General features: G+C 49.2%; 1 protein-coding gene across 5 annotated transcripts in view; it reads left to right on the top strand.

The window, feature by feature from the left end:
- The first annotated feature begins 5,580 nt into the window (after positions 1-5,580).
- The window catches only part of BICRA (BRD4 interacting chromatin remodeling complex associated protein), a 64,193-nt gene continuing 53,130 nt past the window's right edge, over positions 5,581-16,643 (top strand). For 3 of the 5 annotated variants that reach the window (XM_040405008.1, XM_040405007.1, XM_040405006.1), the window contains exons 1-2: positions 5,623-5,757; positions 10,662-10,878. In XM_040405008.1, the coding sequence (XP_040260942.1) occupies positions 10,854-10,878 (25 nt within the window). In that variant the 5' untranslated portion in view covers positions 5,623-5,757; positions 10,662-10,853. Of the gene's footprint in view, positions 5,758-10,661; positions 10,879-16,643 lie in introns of all 5 variants that reach the window. The other 2 variants (XM_040405010.1, XM_040405009.1) reach the window with 1 other exon arrangement.

Here is a 16,643-nt window from a genome sequence, read left to right as displayed (position 1 = left end):
GGATGCGATGAGTGTTGTGAACACACAGCCTCCGGACTGAATCCCGACCCGTCACTACATTGGGTCTGTGCACATGATCTTCACATATCATCTTTGCTTTCAGGAAAAATCGCAGCGTCTTCTATATTGTGCGTTTTTCCCGCAGCTCTGGCTCCATAGAAGTGAATGGGGCTTGCGTGAAAAACGGAAGATGTCCGGATGCGATGCATTTTTTACTGACGGCTGCTGGGAGATGTGGATTGTTATTCTTCAGTTCTTCTTCACGCACGTGAAAAATGCAATCCGGACAGAAAAAAAACGGAAACACTGAACACAATTACAGAAAAATGGATTGAACGTGCGCGGGAAGACATCGGATCCTGACACAATCCGTATCGTTCCTGTGACAGACGCCACGTGGATTGTGCCACAATTCCACAGCGGAATTTCCGAGGCGAAATCCGCAGCGTGGGTCGATTCTCGCTTCTGATTTCCTGTCTGGATGAGATTTGTTCTGGTCGGGGTCTCCACTCTCAATCAAATAACAAGTTTCCCCGGAATCACTGAAGCCGTAAATCACACGACGGATTTTCTACACGGTTTTGGCACGTTTTATTTTTTTTCAGCTTCCCAATCATTTCAATGGTAGGATCGGCGCAGATTCCGCTCCAGGGTGGACAATGCTGCTTCTTTTTTTCACGCTATTTTTTCAGTCTTTTTGAGGCATTTTTGGCGCGGATTCCGCACAGATAACACGTGAAAGACAGCACCAAAAAACATTGTGTGAATGGGCCCCTACAGTATCCTTGTGGACCTCGTTATAGTCAATGGGACTGGCGCTTCCGTTTTTCTGTTCCTGTACCGGAAGCGACTGTGGTCTCTTCAAACAGCTGATCGGCGGGGGCCCCGGGTGTCAGAGACCCCCACCGATCAGTCACTTGCCCTGATAGGTCATCAATAGGACATTATAACTGATGACCTAACCTCTGGTCTGATCGGTGGGGGTCCAACACTGGGTCGGCACCTCTCACAGCTTTTCCTAGGCCAGTGGCGTCACGTTCATCGGTCACATGACCTTGGATCGGCTCAGCCGCACAGAAGCGAATAAGGCGAAGCGCGATACCAAGCACGGCCACTGTACGATGGATGGCGCTGCGCTTGGCGAGCACGGAGAAGGCTGTGGCGCCCACAGAAGAGACAATGCCTTCTCAAACAGCTGATCGGCGGGGGTCTTGGGTGTCCGACCCCCACAGTTCAGGTACCGAGGACAGATCATCAGTTAGAAAGTCTTGGAAAAGGGCGGCAGACACCTTTGGGGACTACGTTTGACACCTAAAGCAATGCCGTCTCTCTGGGATCTGCCGTCACTTTCTTCGTTGGGGGTCTGAACGCAGGGACCCCCAGAAGTGATGGCATAGACTGAGTATTTGGGCTCCTCAGCAGATGACCCCCTATAATATGAGGGCAGACTATGTGAAGACCTGCACATGATGCAGGCTTATCCTAAAATGACCCTCACAGTGGCCCCGTCAGCTGAGAGCTCGCACCCACAGCCGCACAGAGCGACTTTTATAGAGCTGCGCCCGTCCCCTCTCTGTCACCGAGAGGACGCCGTGCCGTTCAAATCTGACCAATGGCCGCTTACAAACAAACCCTCCGCCCCTCCCCCTTGATTAATTATTACGCACGGCGGTCAATCACTTTCAACACGCCCAATCGGTCAGCGGGACGGCCCGCTAAAGCCCGCCCATTTCTCCAGCGCCTCAGCCAATCACAGAAGGTTGTTGACTCTCTGGCAGAACCAGTTTATAATGGCTTCAGCTAGGACCCCGGCTGTAGGTGGCTCGGTCACTGCCTGCGCAGAAAGCTGGGAGGCTGAAGACCGCGGTGTGGTGTACTACGAGGAAGCCGAGGCACTGGAGGCTGGCGGGGTGTCTTGTGTATGCACGCTGTGTCTAGTGTATGGCGACACACAGAGTAGTAGTAGTAGTAGTAGTGAGGTTATGTGCCTTAAAAAAAAATTGCAAATAAAGTTTTGTTTTTTCTCATTACAATGACTGCTTGAATAGCAATTCCCTAACTGTAACATTATGGCTGGCGTTGCGGATAAAGCTATATTCCAAAGTTCAGGGGTCAGCAACCTCCAGCCATTGTGAAACTACAACTCCCAGCGTGCTCAATTCATTTCTGTGGGAGTTCCAAGAACAGCCGAGCCACTGTGCTTGCTGGGAGTTGTAGTTTGTACCGCAATAAGCAACACCACAAAAAGGGACAGGGGCATTGATAGAAGGGGCACCTGGGCCTGGTTTTTGGGACACCCCCTTCCCTATCCATGCCATTAACCCCCGCTGTCCTGTACCAGTGTGGATGAATAACGTGCTTCCCAAATAGTCACTAATCCTATAGCCATCTTCGTGTTTGTGGCGAATCTAGGGTGCACGTCATATATGCCTAGAAAATCTCGCCACGTACACGTCGCCGTGCTCCTGGACTCTATAAGGGCCTGTTCACAGCGGATTTTGGCGTTGTCTCGTCTGCCGCGGTAGAAATCGCCACAGTTTCTGCTGTGGTTGTTCACTTTGGACTCCGCGGATCTGCTTGCGTCTTAGCGCCACTGAAAAGAGCCAAACTGCAATCAGACACTTGCGACTCCAAACAAGTCTGCATACCGCGCCACGTGGTCGCGGCTTTACACTGCCTACCCGCGAACTACAGCGTGGCCTTCCGTTGAAAACAGCGGGAGGCGGACAAAATTTAGCCGTGTGAAGGGTATTTCAGCCAAAAAGGCCACCTGTCCATCAGATAGACGATACATGTTAGGAAAGCTGTACTCATTCAGCTGACACCGTGCTGTCCACATGCATCCTGGCTCAGCCGAGCATGCATGTGTTTTCGATGGGGAGAAGAAATCAGTTGTTACCAGACACCACTGGAGGCTTTGAGAACAAAAGATCGGGCATGTTGAAACTGAATGCTAATGTGGTATTCAGTGGACCCAGGGGCGGGCCTAGCCCCTCGGAGCACCGCTGCTCCTCCCCCTCCCCTTGCGTGACAGGGCCAAGCATCCTCACTCACTGCCTGCCTGTCCCTCCAATCCTGCTTATGCGCTGGCAAATCTTAAGTCGGCGCATGCGCAGTTAGGATTCCAGCATCAGGGAAAGCAGGGCGGTATGTACTTTGCTTGAAGTCTTAGGCTGGGTTCACACGGGCGTTGCGGGAAAATGTGCGGGTGCGTTGCGGGAACACCCGGGATTTTTCCGCGCGAGTGCAAAACATTGTAATGCGTTTTGCACTCGCGTGAGAAAAATCGCGCATGTTTGGTACCCAAACCCGAACTTGGGATCGGTGTTCTGTAGATTGTATTATTTCCCCTTATAACATGGTTATAAGGGAAAATAATAGCATTCTGATTACAGAATGCATAGTAAACTAGCGCTGGAGGGGTTAAAAAAAAAATACAAAAATTTAACTCACCTTAGTCCACTTGATCGCGGCCCGGCATCTCCTTCTGTCTCCTTTGCTGAACAGGACCTGTGGTGAGCATTAATTACAGGTAAAGGACCTTTGGTGACGTCACTCCGGTCATCACATGATCCATCACCATGGATCATGTGATGGATCCTGTGATGACCGGAGTGACGTCACCAAAGGTCCTTTACCTGTAATGAATGCTCACCACAGGTCCTGTTCAGCAAAGGAGACAGAAGGAGATGCCGGGCCGCGATCAAGTGGACTAAGGTGAGTTAAATTATTATTATTTTTTTAACCCCTCCAGCGCTAGTTTACTATGCATTCTGTATTCAGAATGCTATTATTTTCCTTTATAACCATGTTATAGGGGTAAATAATAATGATCGGGTCTCCATCCCGATCGTCTCCTAGCAACCGTGCGTGAAAATCGCACCGCATCCGCACTTGCTTGCGATTTTCACGCAACCCCATTCACTTCTATGGGGCCTGCGTTGCGTGAAAAACGCAGAATATAGAGCATGCTGCGATTTTCACGCAACGCACAAGTGATGCGTGAAAATCACCGCTCATGTGAACAGCCCCATAGAAATGAATGGGTCGGTATTCAGTGCGGGTGCAATACGTTCACCTACCGCATTGCACCCGCGCGGAAATCTCGCCCGTGTGAACGCAGCCTTACCTGGTCATGTGTGGGATTACAGGGCCAGGCTGGAAATCAGTGAGGATGCCTGGTCGTGTCACTCAAGGGGAGGGGGGAAGAGGGGGTTTATATTTTCAGATGTCCCATAGAAATTAATGGAGAGCACACTGCGCAAGCACCGCCTCCGCTTCATTCAATTCTGTGGGACTGCCGGAGAAAGCCGAACCCAGCGCTCGGCTATTTTCAGAACACCCATAGAAATGAATGGAAGGCGTCCACGCATGCGCGATCGCTCATTTTGGGGGGGGGGGGGGTTCCCTTTCTGGAGATAGGAACGGGATTCAGCAGAGGCTGCGAGTGTCGGAGCCCCACCGATATGATATTTGACGGCCTATCCTGAGGATAAGGGCTCATGCACACGTCCGTAGGTGTTTTGCGGTATGCAAATCGCTGATCCGGGCTGAGTGCATGCCGCCATTTTTTTTTTTAACGTTTCTTAAAATTGCCTATCCTTGTCTAGAACGTGGATGGGAATAGGACATGTTCTATCTTCTATGCAGGGTCCTGGATCGGACATACCGCGTGCTTGAGGCCTAAGCCATATCAAAATACCAGAGGACTACTTTAAAGGGGGTCTTTCAACTTTTTTGTACTGATGACCTATCCTCGGGATAAGTCCTCGGTATCAGATCAACAACCCAGGACCCCCCCCCCCCCCTCCCCGGACGATCAGCTGTTTGAGGACAAGGCAGCGCTCCGGTGAGGGCCACAGCCTCCTTACAAAGCACAGCGCCATCCTTTGGATAATGGCCGTGTTTGGTATCGCAGCTCAGGCCCACCCCTGTGACGTCACTGGACGCAGCGCTCAGTGGAGTTCCGTGGTCTCCTCAAACAGCGACCCCCTCCGCCGATCAGATATTGATGACCTCTCCTGAGGATACATCATCAACGTCAGAATCTTGGAGAACTGTCAGGGATCAGCCACTTCAGCTGTTGTGAAACTACAACTCGTCTAGGAAGTGAACGGAGCATGCTAGGAGTTGTAGTTTTCACAATGGCTGGAGCGCCAGAGGTCACTGACCCTGAAACATGGGGACGTTCAGTTGGCCTGCTGAGGATACCCATCAGTGCTCCAAAAACTTAGCAGAGAGTGCAGGGTGGAGCAGACTTTACTGTAGGAGGCCAGACTCTCCACCTCTCTATGGAGGGAAGAAACCCATATGTAAGCTATTTGCTGCCGGCCTGATTTGCATGCAGATGTAAGCAGCCAGTGCCCAGTGTGAGGGCTGAGTTCCTCCCAGACCCTCCTATTTGGGTGGGTTCCATTGTTTTGGAGGAGGGGAGAGGAGGGAGGAGACTCCTAAGTGGGAAGTGGAGGGAGGGAAAAAAATAAAAAATAACCCTCTACGACCAAAAAAAAAATTTTTTTTATTCCCTTGAAAAAATGGCGAGCAGTTAATTTTGGCCCCCCTTTTTTTTGGCCCCACTGTGGCCTGTGGCGCGAGGGCCGTGGCGGCCCGGGGGACCGAGTTGTGGCCGCCGCCGCTGCGCCTTCCAGTCAGGCTTCTCTCTAGCCCTCTATGTGTCTAGGCCACTTGGGTCCTGCATTGAGAGCCCGTGCTGGGATGACTTGGAGACCCCGGGCCGACTGCTGCTCAAACACCGCGGTGAGTTTGTTACAATTGTAGCAATTTCTCTTTAAATCTCTATAACTCTGCCCTCACCTGCACCCTGAGCGGGAGCAGCCGGGGATGGGGAAAGAGGGGGAGCACCCAGCCCCCCTCAACACCCAGCACCACCACCACCCCCTCCCTGCATCTCACCCCCCTCTCTCGCTCTCCCTCTCTCCTCTTCTCCCTGTCACGTCTGCAGGATGGAATAGGGGGCTTCTCATGCAACCCAGTGGGTGCTGCCGGGAGGGTGGCGGGGATGGCTCACCCGCCCTGCTGATCTCCTGCACCCTTGGCTGTGGCCTGGTGATCTGGGAGCCGGGGGGTGAAGGCAGGGCACCCACATCAGCCCCGACTATAGGAGGAGGAGGAGGGGGGTCTGCACTGTCAGTGCTGGTCTGTGGCACTGCACCCCTAGATAGAGGGTATTGGGAAGGGACACCCCTCCATATATACATGCAAGGCCTCCCATACCGACTGCATTCATATAGAGGGAATTGGGGACCCCCCCATATACATGAGCCAGGTGCCGCTAAGTAGGAACTCATTTCTCAAGGTTGGAAGAGAGGAGCCCCCTTTAATTTGCACAATGTCGCAAAATGCCATTATCATGGAGATGGTTGCATGTAATGTTTTTGCATTGTGTCTATAAGAAGATGCGGCGGTTGGGAGTCTCCCTAAAACTCCAATCTCCTAGAATATACCAGTCTGCAGTGCGTATAGATTTTGGAGGGAATTGGGGAACCCCCCGTATTTATGGGCAAGGCTTGGCCTACTGAGAGCTGGCGCTAAGCTTAGGAATTCATTTGTTAGATTGGAAGAGGGGAGCCCCTTTAATTTTCACAGCGTCGCAGTCAATTGCAGCAGGCCATTTTATAATGGAGATGCCGGTTGCATTTAATGTTTTGCATTGGGGGTTGGGAGTCCCCCTTAAATTCAGATCTCCTACAGTAGCGACTTTAGAGGCCCTTCTGGTATGTGCAGTTCTCCAGTCCATACAGGAATCCCATGTACCGGAGTTTGTAGAAGTGCTCTACGCGTTGTCAGTGCTTTTTGTATTAAAGTCGGGGCCCTTCCAACAGAAAAGGAGAATGTGTGTGTATAGATGGATATAGAGAGCGAATTGTGTATATGATGGATGCTCTCTGCTCCCTTATCCATGAGGCGCCGCCTATGTAAATTCCTCTGGTGTACCCACATGTAGGTGCATCCGAAACCAAAATAAAAGCAGAATACAGCTATGCCTTGATATATAGTTGTAGCTGAAGGGTTTCCCTTTAAACTGTTATTAGAATACCAGCACCCATGAGCTTTGTCATAAAAAGGGTCACTGCCTGCCTATGACATGTATGTGATATTAAAGGTTTGGAGCGTCCCTTTGAAACACCCTCACATGCCAATGACTTTGTGTGGGTCAGTGTATGGCGGAGTCGCATAGTACAGCATCTGATGTCTCCTAGGTTTGGGGTTCCTCTTTAGCTTGTCGTCGTGTTGTACAAAGGTCTACCGCTATAACCTGTACCGGTCGCGGGGATGACGTCAACCAGTTGTGTGATTTATTAGGGTTCCTCCCGGCACCTGAGAAGAGAATGTCGGGGTGGAAGGGTTGCATTGAATAACATGTGCAGTGATTTGGGGAGGGGGGGGGTTCCCTTTAATGTGTTATACTGAGGCTGCATTCTGCCAGTTGTCCTTTTGCCTTTCACACAGATGCAGGAGAATTTATTGCACACGCTTCAAGGATTTTATTTTTATATTCGGTATGGTGAATATCAGGATGCGGTTGTGTATAGTGATTTTCAATATATTTTATATAGTGCCCCCATATTCTACAGAGATTGTCACCGTTCACATGAGACCCCGTCCCCATCAAGAGCTCACATTCTACCCATGAGTGGCATCTGAAATCCCCAGGGGAACCCATCCAAAGATTATAAGCCTTTATCATAATCTTTTATTTTTACTGGCCAGGAGTAGACATGCTCAAAAAAGTCAGGTGCCCATAGCAGGTCTCTCTAAGCCCGTTCGCTTCCCGGCCCCGGAATTTGTCCGCCCCACTTGTAAGATTGTATTATGAACACCTTTGGACGTACACATTAGATCACTATTTGCAGAATCCACTGACTTCATTGGGACCGGGACCAGCTGACCATTTAAAGGGGTTGTCCTGTGTCAGGCAGCACATGTGATCCTCCTGCAGTAAAGAATGGATCGTTACAGATCCCTCGCAGTTACTTCTGTTCTCCCGGCAGGGCTCTGTTTATGACTATATGTGACCACTGCAGCCATTCACTTTCCTCTTCAGTGCACTACTGAGGCCAGTAATTGGCTGCAGCGGTCCCATGTTGTCGCCATGATGTCATTCCTGCTGTCGGGTAAACAGAGCCCTGCCGGGAGCTGTCGGGTGAATCGCGCGTTGTCAGGTTTCCTCCTGAACCCGGACGAGACTCTTCCCCCAATGGCAGATTTCAAGGCAGAGAAGAATCGGGCAGTTGGATTTCAAGATGTCCTCTCCTTTAATTCTTAGGGAGATAAGCCGATGCCTGAGTTGCCTAGTCTCCATCTTGTGAACATATGCATGCTCAGCCAAGCAGAGGGCGTATAAGCAGAATAGGATCCAGGAGAGAGAAAGTGTGGCCCCTTTAAGATATTGGACACATTTTTCGAGAAAACCGGACATCGGGATAAGCAGATCCTATGCTGCCGCTTCAGTTCTCATGGCAGGGTTCTATTTACTTGGCTGCAGCAGTGAGTGGTGACGTCACATTGACAACACATGATTACTGGCCTCAGCAGTACATCAGAGGCCAGTGATTGCCTGCAGCAGACATGTGTTGTCAACCTGACATCACTGCTGCAGTCAGCTTGGAGAATCTGAGCAGCAGCGTGTTGTTTGCCGGGTAAGTAATCAGACAACCCGAAATGCCATGCTGAAAATGCCATGTACCACAGGCCAAGCTAGTAGGTAAGGAGTCAAACATGGCCCTGGCACGTAACTTTTTGGGCTGTTTTGCATTGTTTTCTTTATAACTTAGACTTGGCCAAACGTGAAAATAGTTTGTTAGGCTCCTGGATTGGTTAGCATTGGGGTTGCGTTGTCCATCCTCTGATGGGATAGTTTCCAGCCAAAAACTTTAAAAACTGTGGACGCTCGTTCCCAATAATCTGGCCATCTAAATGTGCCGCCCATTACCTGATGAACGAGCAAAACGCTCGTTTATCAGGTGATCCTGTCGTTGGTTCAGGCACCACCAATCATTGTTTCTGGGCAGCAGATCGTGCGGTCTAAACAGCGATCTGCTGCCCAGAAACAATGATTCTGTATGAGGACAAGGGATCACAATAGCGATCCTTCGTCCTCATACTGTGGAGGAGATTGCTGCACGTAAATGCAACAATCTCCTCCACTGAACGAGCAGCCGACTGTCGGGAAGGAACGCTTCCTTCCCAACAGTCGGTCACTCCATCAGCCTGTCTAAACCCGCCTTTAGTGTCTGGGCTGCTATACACGCAATCTTGGTGCAGTGAGTAAATGCCTGTGTGTCTGTACAACACTCTGTGCCAAGAATGCTCCACCTGCAACGGCCAGCTGTTGTAAAACTACAACTCCCACCATGCCCTGCTGTAGGCTGTCCAGTCATGCTGGGAGTTGTAGTTTTGCAACAGCTGGAGGGCCGCAGGTTGGGCATCCCTGATACCAATCCACACTGGCACCTTAGTACAATGTTCAGGGCCCTTTACACATGCCTCGAATCCGCCAGATAATCGCTGATAAGTGTTCTTAGGAATGCTCGTTAGCGATGATCTGGCGGTGTAAAGGGGCCGCCAATTACCCGATGAACGAGCGAAACGCTTATTCGTCAGTTAATATGCTCGGCACTTAAGTTGTCGTTTGCCGGCAGAAGATCATGGCGTCTAAACGGCATCTGCTGCCGGCAAACAGAGTCTAAATGGGGACAAGCAAATGGCATTAGTGATCACTTCTCCCCATACTGTGGAGGAGATTGCTGCATGTAATAGCAGCGGTCTCCTCCGCTAACGAGCAGACGCTTGCCTCCTGCTGCTGAATTGTCCCGTCTAAAGGGACCTTTAGTAAATGACCTTATTTACGCAGTCAGTGATTTCCATCCGTGATTGTGAGCAAAAACCAGGTGCAGGTCAGAAAGACGGAGCAGGTGCGGAACTTTCCCTTATATCTATCTCTGTGGAGGCTCTTCTCCTGGTTTTGGTTCACAATCACTGATGGAAATCACTGATCAAACACGTGCCGAGCAGCAGCAGATTGTCAGGAAGGAAGCGTTACTTCCCAACAGTGGAGGTGAAGCGCTGCATTTACTTGCAGCGATCACCTCCACAGTATGAGGACTCGCAGTGGCCATTTCGGTAGCTCGTCCTCATACAGCTGCATTGTCTTAACGGCGATCTGCTGCCCAGAAGCGATAATTGACATGCCTGCAGGAACGACCGAATCGGCGGCATCTTTAAACGGGCAGATTGTTCGTTCACTTGAAGCATAAGAATCGGCAGCATCCCCCGTGTGGGCTGCGAAAATGCCGCAGTTTTACCGTATTTTTCATTCAGTGCAAGGAGAGAAACCAGAGGCTCAATCTGTACCAGAATCCGCAATAATTTCATTATGGATTTTGGTGAAGATTTTCATGTGAATTTACTCCGCGTGAGCTCTTCATATTTTGGTCTAGAGGTGGCCTGTGGCCGCCCCGCATGTAGTTTTGAGTGCATTGTGGATACTACTGCGTTGATTCAGTAAAAATCTGTTATTAGGGGGCACTTCAATTGAAAGGGTTTGTCCAGTTTTGTAAAAAGAAAAAAAAAATACTTTGTATCTAATTCCAGACATCGGGGGGCCTTTGGAGTAATCCATACTCACCTCTTCCCCACAGTTGTGCTCCGGCTTCCTGTTCACCGAACATCCGCTGCCCTCATCTTTGGACTTTCTGCTCGGACGGGGACAAGTGCATCTCTGCAGCCAGTGATTGACCTCAGCGGCGACATGTCCCCAAGTGGCACATCACTGGCACGTTGGCTGCGGCGCATGTGACAAACGGGGTCACGTAAAAGACAGCCCGGGACCCATGGAGCCTGAACGGAGAGGATCGTGTAAGTATGGATTTCTCCACAGGTCCCCCGACAGCCCCTTTAAGGTAATGAAAAAGTCCCGGCAGTATTAAAAGAGCAACCACAGCCACCAAAAGAAAACCAGCAAGTCTTGAGTACCTTTGCGGTGGCACTACAGAGCCTACATCGGGTATACGTTTCATAGTAACCATCCTATGTCTTTCCTGTGGCGGTCGTTATGGCGACTTTCTGTACTCGGTGATCTTCGGTAAAATGGAATTATTCATATTGCTTAATGCAGGCAAAAAGTAAAGAAATATCTCGCAACGTTTCCAACTGTATTGGCGAATCTTTGCATATCTTCAGCATGGTATTTGCTACCATTCACACATAGCGGATTTTGGTGGATTTTCGTATCGGCAGCATGTCAGGCATGGGTTTCTCCCTGTTCAATGTATCAGGTGAAAGTCGCGGTGGAAATGCTCCTAATGGCAGCAAAATATTAGAAAATTCACACCGATTTTTTTAATTTTTTTTAACCTATGAACTAATGAAGGAACAAGGGTGACATGTAGGGATGGCGTGCCCGTTCTATGAAGTCAGCTGAGCTCTGCTTAGTCGGCAAAGGAAAAGGGGTTGCTTGCGGGTCGCTGTGCTCTCTCGGTTCTCTGGCTTTTAGAAAATGTATTGTGCTGGTACGGGCGCTCAGGAAAATCTTAAAATCAAGGCGAACGTTTCTGTTCACGATCACTGCTCTGCCACGGAATAGTAATACCATGAAATTAGGACTATACCAGCCCCTCTTCATCAGATTGGTACCTATCAAGGCATCTATGGTTTTTCATGAGATCGATGGGTGTCGCCATCAAAATGGGCGTACCGCCTTGTGGTTGTGTACATTGTGTATTGTGCGGTAGATGCTGCGGTCACACGTACCTGACGCAAACCCTGCACAGTTGTCAAATTCCATTTCCCCTCTCTTGTTTATTTTAAACTGAAGTCTTAGGTTAAGGCCACATTCACACGAACGTATTTTGTTTCCGTGTCCGTTCAGTTTTTGTTTTGTTTTTAGGGTAGAATGCAGACCCATTTATTTTAATGGGTCTGCATCCGTATGTCCGTTCTGGTGCCCCGCAGAAAAATGTTTTGCTGACAAGGATACGGTCTTGTGAATGTAGCCTAAGGCGGGTTATTTTTATTTTTTTATGTTTTTTGGTGTATTTTTTGGCTTCCAATTTTTGCAGTATTTTTTGTTTTTATTTTTGTAGGCAAAAAAACTAAAACCCCGCCAGCTCCAGATATTACAATGAGATCTATGGGAAAAATTAAAGGGGTTGTTCAGCTCTGGCAGCCTTTTGGTTATCCAACCCCCACCCCCTGTCGGTCATTCAGATGGAAGCATACTTACCTGCCCCTAGCCAACGTGTTCCACCGCTGCCGTCTCAGGGTTCTGGTCCCCGCTTATCAATTTCTGGAGTGACCCAGTGACTATGCCGCTTGGGGCACATGTCACCGATGCAGCCACTCATTGGCTGCAGCGGCCACGTGACGCCCGTCAAACAGGAAGTTAATCAGTGGGGACCAGAGCCTGGTGGCGGGGTAAAGGAGCCAGAACTCAGTGATGGGGAGCAGGTAAAAAATGCTTCCCCCCCCCCCCCCCAGGAGAGTCTGGCCAAAAGGCCTCCCAAGGTGGACCACTCCTTTAAGCTTGTCATACAGGCTATGTGCGGTCTCGCCGACCCCCTCAAAAACATGTGTTCTTGCATCAGCCAGACGTACTGCCACTGGAAAAGGGGGGCGATAGGGGTTTGTCCTGCACATTGACACCATCCAATCAGTGCTGCCAGCGTCACTGTGCAGGGACATGTCCCCAACTGGGAGGCAGTGCTGCAGTTTGCGGTTTAAGCGGCTACTGTACAAAGAGGGGACGTGTCTCAGATGGACACCACCTGAAGCCGCTGCGGCTGTCCGCTTGGAGTTTAGCTCCGTTTGGTTGAGCTAAGCTGTGAGCGGATCCGTGGCATTCAGAGTAAACTGCGTCTGAATCCACCATGTGAACATACCCTTAGGCTCCATTCACACGTCCGTGGTGTGTTGCGGATCCTCAACACACCCGCCCGGCACCCCTATAGAAATGCCTATTCTTGTCCGCAAGCTGCGGACAAGAATAGGACATGTTCTATCTTTTGTGGACCTGAAGATCGGGTCCGCGCTCCGCAAATGCGGATGCTGACAGCACACTGTGTGCTATCCGCATCCATTCCTTCCCCATAGAAAAAAAAAATGGGTCCGCACCCGTTCCACCAAATTGCGGAACGGATGCAGACCTATTTGTCGGACGTGTGAATGGAGCCTTAAGCGTGTACACAAAGAAAGCTGCTGATGTACATGGTAAATGTATCCATAGGGTTACAGTAGCCAGACCAGTTTGATGTATATGTCCCAGCATATACTATGTTACACACCATTGGCAGATCCTTACTGTGTGAACACCGAGCCTGTGCCTCCTTTATATGTAATATGTCGGAATTATAGACTCCATATCATCGTGTTCATGTGTGTTGTAAAGTTTTGGGTAATAGAGCAGTTGCCCGCGGTAACCAATCAGATGACAGCTTTCATCTTTGCTGAGCAGATTTAAAGATGAAAGGAGTTCTCTGATTGGTTGCCTCTGTTTGTGTCTGTCCTGTGTTGTAGGCCCAGAGCGTCGCTGAGTGAATCGTAACGACCGCTCAGATTTCTGCCTTTACTAGTTCCATGTCATATGGATTCAGAAATGGCATATTCCCCTGGTTACTGATACACCACCACATAACAGCGCAATCACATGTACCGTTTTTGTTGCGGACGTTGGCGCACAGATGCTAGTAGGTCTTAATAACCCCATCACAGAGAGCGTGATTTCCGTGCAGGTTTACGTGACCTTTGTTTTGTATAAACCACAACAAACTCCATCCCTGTGGTTTTTATTTTTCTGCTTTTGTTGTGGTATATTTTTTTTTTCCTCCATGACTTTAATTAGAGAAAACCGTGGCGTAAGAAAACAGCGCGTAGCATCATGAGATCTCGGTTTATACATAGAATTTAGCTATACAAACATTATCTAGCACCGTTTTTTAACCACTTCAAGACCGGGCCATTTAAATCCTTTACTGAGCAGCCGCATTTTTTAAAATGTATTTTCCCTTCTCCTGTTATGTAAAGAATTGTGCCTTTTTTTTTTTTTTCTGGTGACACCTGGGGCTTAATTTTTGTGATTTTAGTATTTTTTATGTTTTTATTTTATTTTGGTTCCATTTTTCTTCCTAAAAGCATAACTTGCAACTAAAATAAATAAATTTTAAATTTAGGGTCTGGCTACACTGCCAAATGTTGCATGCAATTTTGTGTAATGATAAGACAATGCTGCGACTGCGGCAAAAAAGCTATCCAAGTCGGATTTTTATTTTTGCAGCGTCGCATTGCAAAACCATTGACGCTCATTACAAGAAAAAGGTTGCATGACTTTTCTGCGACATGCAGCTGTAGCCTTTGGGACTGTACAGCTTCACTGGAGAGCTGGTCTGGGTCTGCTAAGACTTATTAGCTCATGCAGATACTCTGTATGCAGAGCCTTGCTGTCACTGATGGCGGGCTCCAGCGGCTGCATGCTAACTCTGCATGGACGTTCATAAAGGTCCTTGCAGAGACGAGTGCCGATTACCTGGACGCATATAGTCAAGCCTGTGCTAAAACTGTGTGGAACCATATTTTCCCCTCTGAGGTAAAAGTCAGTCAGGAAATGGTTCCTGGCGGCTCTGCGATGGTGGCTGTGTTGGTTTCACTCAGCTTTCTATAGCTGCCCATACACCTACTATAGCTGTCGGCCGAACGAGACCCCTCCAATACACATCTTACCGAAATTAGCGGAGTTGGACAACATGCATCTTGTGTGTATGGCCAACTTAAGTAATGGCTGAATAAAAATTTTCGCAAAAATAACCAGTTACTGTTTTTTTCTTTATTTTTTTTTTGTTGAGTCATCAGCTTATTCTCGGACTGCAATGTGATATACTCAAAGAAAGCAACATCTGTGTAGCATTTGGTGAACCGTGGTCCTCCTAGTGAGGGCTTCACAGCTTCCAAGGACTAGTCGGTGAATGTGCCAAGGAGTTTGCCACCATGCCAATATTTTTTTTTTTTTTTTTGTGTTCTGCTAAAGTTCACTCTGTTGAATAAAGTCAAAGTGGCTGCTGGATCGGTGTAACTGGCTTCTTAGGTCTATGGTATTTTTCAGCTCTGGCGTTGTGATTGAAACCTGTGGTTCAACTTTAAAGGGGGTGTCTATGATGTTTAAATTCCAAGAATAGGAAATTTTGCAATGGAGCGCGCGCACAGACTGCATCTATATAAAACGGATCCGGCCGTGTGAATGTAGCCTTAAAGTTCTTGAACCTATAACATTTGTTCCTTGTGGTTCTGTGTTATTCCAGGACATAGGTGACCTGTATTGACTTGTTTTAGTCCCGATCTATATGTAGTGTCTGCACCGGCAAAGTCTGCGCTAGTGGAACGTGAATTGCGGTACGCACTCCTGCTCAGAATGGTGCGCAGGTCGGTATATTTCAGGATTATAGGGACGGACGATGTAGGCCGGTGGTCGCTGTGTGTGTTTTCTGCATGTTCTTAGTACGTGCGTCTCCAGGAAACGCTCGCTGAGAGTAGCACCTTCAGGATCGACCGAGAGATAATCAAATCCACTTGTAATTTTATCGCTGCTGTTACACATGGATGGATCTATTACTAGAGATGGGCAGAGCGATTTGCTGGTTGTCAGATACGAAGCCGCCACACTGACTGCGGGAAATCAGTTTGTCCATGAATAATAGCTGCAAAAGGTTGGAAATCGGTTTCCTCACCCCTAGGCTACATATAAGGGTAATGGTAGAACCAGCATGCCTATGGTTTCCACTTGGTGACTTTAGCTACCAACCAGCGTCTTGTTTCTGGTGATTGTGCTTGCCTTCCCCTTTGATCTGCGTGGCTTGCCCCCTCCTCGCCATTCTGAACATGCCAGTCAGTGTCTACATACTTGTCCGTCGCATGGCAAAGCTGCCAGTGTTACTGTTTCCAGTAATGAACGCCCCCCATGGTCTCCACAGTATAGAGCTGTATAAAGCGTACGTGGTGCTCCAATACAGCCATATAGACTTGTATTGTCCAGTTTGGAGGGCGCCTTCTCGTGCGTTTCGGGCCAGGGTTGTCACGAGTGAGTAGACCCTAATAGGATTTATGAAAGGGGGTTGTCTATTGCAGACAGCCGATCCTCAATGGAGGTTCTCAAACCTGTGTCTATCTGAAGAGAGCTGCACGGACGAATTCATTCTGTATAGGTGCACCGTGCACGCGGCCATTATCACTGAGAATCGCATAAGGGCTCATGCCCATGAACGTAAGGGCTCCGTGCCTGTGCTGCGGACCGCAAAGTGTGGTCTGCAATGCACGGGCACCCGCATGCGGATCGCGGACCCATTCACTTAAATGGGATCCGCATCCGACGGTCCGCACCGCAAAAAAGTAATGCATGCACTACTTTTTTTGCAGTACGGAGGCACGACCAGAAACACCACGGAAGCACTCTGTAGTGCTTCCGTGGGGGTCCAATCCGTGCTTCCGCACCGCATCTCCGGGTTTGCGGACCCATTCAAGTGAATGGGTCCACATCTGTGATGCGGAATGCACACGGCTTATGACCCATGTATTGCGGAACCGCCGTATACGGTCCGCTGCATGGGCACGGAGCCCTTGCGTTCGTGGACATCAGCCCT

Source organism: Bufo bufo, chromosome 8, assembly GCF_905171765.1.
Source record: "Bufo bufo chromosome 8, aBufBuf1.1, whole genome shotgun sequence".
NCBI classification, from domain to species: Eukaryota; Metazoa; Chordata; class Amphibia; order Anura; family Bufonidae; genus Bufo; species Bufo bufo.
The sequence above is the reverse complement of the archived record's forward strand: the minus strand, read 5'-3'. Positions and strand labels throughout refer to the sequence as shown.